Genomic DNA, 7,610 nt, shown 5'->3' on the forward strand with positions numbered 1-7,610 from the left:
CTGGTGCCTCTACTTCCTATTTGGATGCTAGAATATGATGACCCTTTTATCATTCATATGCACCCACGTACTCCTCTATGATATCATATATAGAAGGGAGTGCCTCTGCTATTTATCATGCAGGGAGGCTTTATTTGGATAGACCGGAGAGGGTTTAAATTATCGACATGAAAGGAATATCGGGGGCACCGATAAACGGGATTATTCAGAATTTTATCGGCGATAAGAAAAAATTTCTGCCAAATTTTGTTAAAAATTGACTCAATTTATGCAGGAAATCAAGTATATTGCATCTAGACCGTTTGGTATAAAAATAGTATTTATAATCTGTAAATCATGTAGGCCGTCAAATACCATAGTGTTACGCATGCAAATTCAAAAAACCACTGATAAACCCGAAATGACCGAAATTTTTGGCCAATATCGTGTTTTACCGGTACCCACCGATAAACCTGAATTGTGAAATGTTCTGTCCATGTTTCGGCGATAATATGAACCGTGCTTGCACAATTGATAATGATTCCACATTCCCTGGGGATCAGTTCTGCAAGTACTGCACTGATGGGCCGACAGTGATTGCCATTTGTGTACTAATGTTAGTCACTGTCTCACTGAACAGAACTCAGCTTGACCTACTGGCTTTGTGCCGACTAATCAATATTTTGTATCTTCCGATACAAAGTTACAAAATCCTATGGCTGTGAACTGAAATATTTCGACAGCTAAATATTCCCAAATTCTTAAACGTATCCAATTAAATTGTTGCACACCAGTACTAGCTAGGCAGGCATGGCGTTGCTCCTCCTGACCACGGCATTCCCAGCTGAATCGGCGTCGACGATCACCGAATCCCCTTCTCTGACCTCTCCGGCGAGCATCTTCTCCGCGAGGGTGTCCTCCAGCAGCCGCACGACGGCCCGCCTCAGCGGCCTCGCGCCGTAGCTCGGGTCGAATCCCTCCTCCACGACGAGCTCCCTGAACTTGTCCGTCACCTTCAGCTTGATCCCCTTCTCCCTGACCCTCCCGGCGAACTCCTCCAGCATGATCCCGGAGATCTTCCCGACCTCAAGCTTGGTCAGCGGCTGGAACACGATCACCTCGTCCAGCCGGTTCAGGAACTCGGGCCGGAAGTGGCGCTTCATCTCGTCGGTCACCGTATTCTTGATCCTGCCGGCGACGGCGGCGCCGTCGCCGCCGTTGTTGACGATGAGGCTGCTGCCGATGTTGGTCGTCATGACGATGAGCGTGTTCTTGAAGTCCACCGTCCTCCCCTTCCCGTCGGTGAGGCGGCCGTCGTCGAGCACCTGCAGCAGCAGGTCGAACACGTCGCGGTGCGCCTTCTCGACCTCGTCGAGCAGCACCACCGCGTGCGGCCGCCGTCGCACCGCCTCCGTCAGCTGGCCACCCTCGCCGTGCCCGACGTACCCCGGCGGCGAGCCGACCAGCCTCGCCACCGCGTGCTTCTCCATGTACTCGCTCATGTCGAGCCGCACCATGGCCGCCTCCTCCGACTCCGACGAGCCGTAGTAGCACGCCGCGAGCGCCTTGGCGAGCTCTGACTTGCCGACGCCGGTTGGCCCGGCGAACACGAGGCTCGCGACGGGCCGGCCGGGGTGCTTGAGGCCGAGGCGGGCGCGGCGGATGGCGCGGCTGACCGCCGCCACCGCCTCGCCCTGGCCGACGACGCGGCGGTGCAGGGCCTCCTCCAGCTTGAGGAGCTTTCTTGATTCGTCCATGGACACCTTGTGCAATGGGACGCCGGTCCACCTTGAGATGGCGTGCCGGACGTCGTCTTCGGTGACCACTGGCATGGCAATGGTGTCTGGCTCCATCATCTGCGTTTTCTTGTCAGTTAGAGCTGAGATGTTGGTCCTGAGCTGCAGCTCATGATCGCGAAGCTGCTTTGCCTGTTCAGGATTGAAATTTGACTCTGTTAGTTGCATAATTTGGATGGACGGCTCCATCGTTTGGGCCAAACAGCATGTTTGCAAACGGAAATTAATTCGTAAATACAATTTTTATATCCGTGTTCTTAGCGATATAAAAGCAAAGACTAAAAAATAAACTTAAATGAAAAAACTCCAAAATCAGCCTTGATTTAAAATTGAAAATTTAAATTTTAGCTAATAAGCATAGGAATAAGCGAAAAGAGGAGGCCAGAAAATTGGCAGGGAAATTAATGCGATCATTAATATCTAGGTGTGTGAGACTTCACCCACCAAGTTTAAATTGTCGACAAATATAGTTGTGTACATTTTAAGTTGGTGCACAGATTGGAAGTGATACTTTTAATTTCCATTATTTTTTTTTTAAAAAAACTAGCACTCTGTCCATATTTACCCTTCTGAAGTTCTGTATGCTGATGGCATCATTCTTCTCCTTCAAGGTTTTCTTGAGCTCTGCCTCCAGATCATTAACCTTCTTCGATGGTTTACACTGTTGGTTCAGTTCACGGTGAGATTTGGTAAAAATGTGTACGTGGGAGAAATGATGGATAGAAATTAATTTTGGTGGACTTGCATGTGTTTCTACCTGGGCATTTCGTAGCCTGACGATCGAACCTGCTTCATCCATCAGATCAATGGCTTTGTCAGGGAGAAAACGATCTCTGCAGACAAAATCACACTATGTCAGATTGTGAAAAGGCTATAAATGTGTAATGTGTTCTTCTACCTCGGTACTAATGACTTAACCAGCTGAAGCCAAAATGTGCCCTACCAAATTGTTTGGCACTTTGAATAGTATTTTAATAGTGTTTGGTTTGCTACCAATAGCATACAAAAAGTTACTAAAATCTTGGCACTACTAAAACTTGCCTAGATTTTGGTGGTACCAATATTTTGGCATGGTAGTAAACCAAGCACACCCGTACATCCTATCACCAAATATACCAAATTAATTGACATTACAATCTGTCTGTTATATTACGGTTCTTGAGAAAGTGCATGTTTGTACCATAATTTTACGCTAAAAACTTTCGTGCCTCGAAATACATAGTACCTGAAAAAAGTACTAAGTTTTGCTACCTCCCGATATTTTCTCAAGAATGATAAAATTATGATAATATTAAATGTTAAAAACATTCAAGAACCTGATGTGCTTATGGGAGAGTTCAGCAGCTGCAACAAGGGCTTCATCAGTGTATTGGACCTTGTGATGACCCTGATATCTCTCTCGAAGTCCTTTCAGAATTCCTACGGTCTCATCAACTGTTGACTCTGGAATTTTTACAGGTTGGAAGCGCCTTTCAAATGCAGCATCTTTCTCGATGTGCTTCCTGTATTCATTAATTGTAGTGGCTCCAATACACTGCGAAATATTGATCTCATAGTGAGAACATTAGTACAACAAACTGAACACAAATAGCTCACATATTACTAATGGCCTGATCTATACTCTATAGTAGGATAAGATCATAATATATTTCATAAGCATTTGTAAAGAGGCAACAATAACATTGCTACCTGTAGTTCACCTCTTGCCAGTGCTGGCTTAAAAATATTAGCAGCATCAATAGCACCTTCTGCTGATCCTGCTGTTACTAGAGTGTGGACTTCGTCAAGGAATAGTATTATTTCACCGTTCTGCTTGATTTCTTCCAAGATATTCTTCAGTCTTTCTTCCAACTCTCCTCGATATTTCGTACCAGCAACAAGAAGTCCCATGTCAAGTGAGATAACCTGTCATTGATTGAGTGTTGTTAAACTATATGAGTTTTATATAAATTAATGGTCAAAGATTAAAATATTTGACTGATGACATGACAAACCTAGAGCATAAATAGTTTGAAACAGAGGCAATACCTAGTACACCCTAGTCACTACTAAAATTTTTGTGAAAATTATTTGGATGTATGTCCAGAAAGGAAATCACTTCAAAATCTTATGTATAGAGGAGATAATGTAGAATGGTCTATGTTTATTCTGCATTCAAGGTTAATGGCTAAAATCTCACAATAATCGTTTGCCAGGTATTTATTTTCATTACTTTAGATAAACGCGATATTTAGTTTCATATACTAAGTTTCATGTAACTGTAACATGGTTAGCAAGAGCAGAGCATTATAATCAAAACAGAATCAGAACGAAGAGACGAACCGTTTTCTGTTGAATTGTTTCAGGAACGTCCCCTGTGGCAATGAGCTGAGCAAGCCCTTCTGCGATTGCTGTTTTTCCAACACCAGGCTCTCCGATCAGGCAAGGGTTGTTCTTTGTCCGTCTGCTCAGAATCTGGACGACATGATCAATCTGCTTCTGCCTTCCGACAACAGGGTCCAATTTACCCTACAAAATATGATTGATTTTCCGGTTAATATCATAGGATATTCTCAGTGTTATTGCACTGCAATAGGTATATGTATCACAGTACCTCCTCTGCTAATTTTGTTAGATTAGTCCCATACTCCATAAGTGTGGCTAACTTAGCTCGCCTGGTTGCTCTCCTAACAGCAGCTCTGAACATTTTGTAAGCCTAACTTGCAAGAGAAAAATCATTACCGATAACCACAAATAAAAAAAAATCTTAAAAATCATTGCTTCTTGTGTGATCCTTTGTGGTCAGAGGGAAAAGTGCTTTGAACAAAACATACCTTATTGAGTATGATTTCCAGGAGGAAAATGCAAATGTACTGTGAAATGAGGCTAAGCAGGATGTTCGTGCTCCCGATTGTGAGATGTGCAATGTATTGAGCTTCGTCGTGCGCAACCGCGATAGCATTCATCACCTCCCTGCTGAAATTATCAATCGCCCTGGCGACGAAACGAGGCTGTTTCGGCACTTTGGTTGTCTTCTGAGACACAATGGTTGGTGTCAAGCCAATGACAGGCCTACCTGAAGCTGTATGCATTTCTCTTAGACGACCAGCATGTGGCTGCCTTAGACCAACATGAGAATGTCTCTGCAGTACTTCTGTTGTTCTCTGAATCGCATTGGTTGATCTCAAGCCAGTGCCAGGTGTAAATTCAGGGATTTGCATAACGGCATGAGACCGTTCTTGTATTGTTTTTGCTGTCTTTTGGAAAGTTCCTGTCGATCTCGAGCTAATGACAGGTGTGAGTAGTGCAGGAGTATGCACTGTGCTTAGACCGACATAAGACGGTATCTTGATGCGCTGGCTCTGGGACATTGAAACCATTGAGGGAGATCTCATCTTGGTTCCATGGCACTTCAAATTGCTATTTCTTACTCTGACTGGGGATCGAACCTTAGTTGGCTGCATTAAGGGCCCTGCCAGAATTGCACCTATGGCTCCCAAGGCTGTATGGATGACAATAAATTGCATCAAGAGAACAAAAAAACAGGTGTTAGATGTTTCCTCTTAAAAGAATTTGTTAGTTCAAATTTGTAACAATTAGTAACTAAAGTTACATTCGAACTGAAACAATCTACGTATGGTACAACAAAAGTCGACAAGAGTAAATTTAGTTGCCTTCATCACATAAACAATTTGAAGACAATAATATTATGCATGGTCAGACATATCTTAAAACAATCAGTTTTCACCAATCTATTGGAATCATCAGCTGATTCCAGTTTTTAGTTAATGTTCTTGTGTTTTCTTGTCCTTTTGAAAAGGCCACTTAACTTTCCAATGGAGAAGAATAACAGTCCAGCAAAACTAAACTAATCAAGTCATCCTACACTGCAAACATCTCCTTAAATTGTTTACTGTTTCAAAATAAGGCATGGACACAGTATTGTTTTTTAGAGCAAAGGGCAAAGCCCTCCATTTCCATTAGAGAAATGTAAAGATTCTTGGCATGGACACAGTATAAGAACAATCCTATAACGATTCTTTTGTTTTTTTTGGTTGGAAACACTTTCACTGCCTGTTATAGGATAGTCTGGGTGGGCAGTCGGTCATTATTTTCTTATGGGTTGGAGTTGGAAATTTGGTTATGAGCAGGCGGTGACTATTGTCATAATTCTTTTTTTAATGAAATTATCATAATTGTGAAGAAAAAACCGGTTTCACAGTGAGCCTATGTATATATTATGTGTGTGTGGCACGCACCTGCAGCCTCAGCCAGGGTTGGGACGGCGACCTCAACCGCTGCTGCCACCAGCATAGCGCACGGCATGGTTTCAAGTTGTCGTTCGCCTCACAACCTGTAAATTGATGATAGGACATATCGTTAGATTGACAAAACTGTTGGGACAAAACTCAGCAGGTGTAGGTGTATTGCCTCTGTATTTAATGTGTTCTCAAACGGACGTCGTTTACATATTTATACAAGGTTACAAAGGGGAAATTACATAGTTGCCCTAATTTGCAGGTGGACCCTAGAGGGCTGCCTAGTGGGCCAGCCTTGTGTTTTTCAGACTTTTCCAGAGTGACAAGGATGGCTGCGCCCATTAAGGATGGGGGGGGCGTCTCCCGAGGGTGCTGGTTGTTACCCAGGCCGGGCTATATCCTCTGGGTATTAGCCTGTATCACTTTGCCCGTGCCGTGGTATCAAAGGCAGTTAGAGGGCGTAGTGCGCATTTATTGTCTGTCACCATGCGCCCCTGAAGTCCAGAACACCGGTCTCGTCATTGGGGGCCCCTGGCACTTCCAGTCCCACAGGCGACCTCCGGAGCATCAGTTGCCTTCCGGAGCTCCTCGACAGTCTCCGGAGCCATGGATGGCCTCCGGGGACCTGGCTGGCCTCCGGAGCATCCAGCGACTTCGGTCAATCTCCCGTGGTGGATGGCTCCAGGTTTCTTGCTCTCGCTCGTACGAGGGTGTGCTTCCCATCCGGAGCCACTCCCCCAACAAAAACATTACAAGAATTACATATATATGACATGGAAATCGGAAATCGAACAAGGACTTGTCAGTATTGAACTAAAAGAGTCATGCTTTTGCAAGATCGTCTGTGACGAATTGGCCTTCGTGTAACATTGCAACAATGCACCTGCTAAAATCAACCATGCTAAAATCTCGCATTCGTAAGTATCGATCCAGAGCCCTTTGGCTGGCTAATCTAGCTTAATTCAACAACCAGAAAACATGATCCTTTTTCTTTTTCTGTATATATATATATATATATATATATATATATATATATATATATATATATAATTGATTTGCCGCTGGGAGAGAACAAAGACAGACACAAAAGGCTTAATTAGCATGCTTAATTAATTGCGGCCATGGTTACGGCCACAAAGAAGAAGCTATGTTACAGAGATACGGATACGCGATACGGGTATACGACAGGAAGTATAGCCCCCCTTAGCTATCTAGTGCTGCGAGTGGTAGTTATCTAGAGGCCGCCGCCGGTGCGCGCAGACTAGGAGGCTAGCTAGGAGGGAGGAGGAGGAGAGGGAGAGGTGCATACGTGCAGGAACCCAACCTGTGGAGATCGACGCGCGATCGATGGGCGGCAGCGGCGGCGAGACGATCAGCCGAGAGAGAGACGCACACACATGTACGGTGGGCTGCCTTTTATTGAGGAAAATTGGGATCGTCGTCGATCGGTGCCAAATCGGATGGCTCGTATAGAGATGCGATATAGAAACGGATGCGTAACAGATCAATCCTGACCGACATGGAAATCTCTATCTTCTTTGTTCCCAAAACGGAAACCCAGACGTTGTCCGTCCGTGCATGCCGGCCGGCGCAGGAG

General features: G+C 44.7%; 1 protein-coding gene across 1 annotated transcript; it reads right to left on the reverse strand.

The window, feature by feature from the left end:
- Positions 1–496: 496 nt before the first annotated feature.
- LOC127755017 (chaperone protein ClpC4, chloroplastic) lies at positions 497–6,157 on the reverse strand. The gene is made up of 9 exons (XM_052280645.1): positions 6,014–6,157; positions 4,589–5,256; positions 4,369–4,470; positions 4,098–4,283; positions 3,465–3,680; positions 3,092–3,309; positions 2,533–2,608; positions 2,341–2,436; positions 497–1,907 (listed from the first exon to the last, which is right to left on the reverse strand). The coding sequence occupies exons 1-9, from the start codon at positions 6,078–6,080 to the stop codon at positions 780–782; spliced, it is 2,757 nt and encodes a 918-aa protein (XP_052136605.1). The 5' UTR covers positions 6,081–6,157; the 3' UTR covers positions 497–779.
- Positions 6,158–7,610: the final 1,453 nt, after the last annotated feature.

Source organism: Oryza glaberrima, chromosome 11 (assembly GCF_000147395.1).
Source record: "Oryza glaberrima chromosome 11, OglaRS2, whole genome shotgun sequence".
Lineage (NCBI taxonomy): Eukaryota > Viridiplantae > Streptophyta > Magnoliopsida > Poales > Poaceae > Oryza > Oryza glaberrima.

Excerpts from the sequence above, each read along its gene's own strand:
- LOC127755017 (XM_052280645.1), bottom strand. The coding sequence starts at position 6,080 with ATGCCGTGCGCTATGCTGGTGGCAGCAGCGGTTGAGGTCGCCGTCCCA. Across the intron at positions 5,257-6,013 it reads AACCCTGGCTGAGGCTGCAG|CCTTGGGAGCCATAGGTGCA; the intron begins GTGCGTGCCACA and ends TCATCCATACAG. Across the intron at positions 4,471-4,588 it reads TGGAAATCATACTCAATAAG|GCTTACAAAATGTTCAGAGC; the intron begins GTATGTTTTGTT and ends CTTGCAAGTTAG.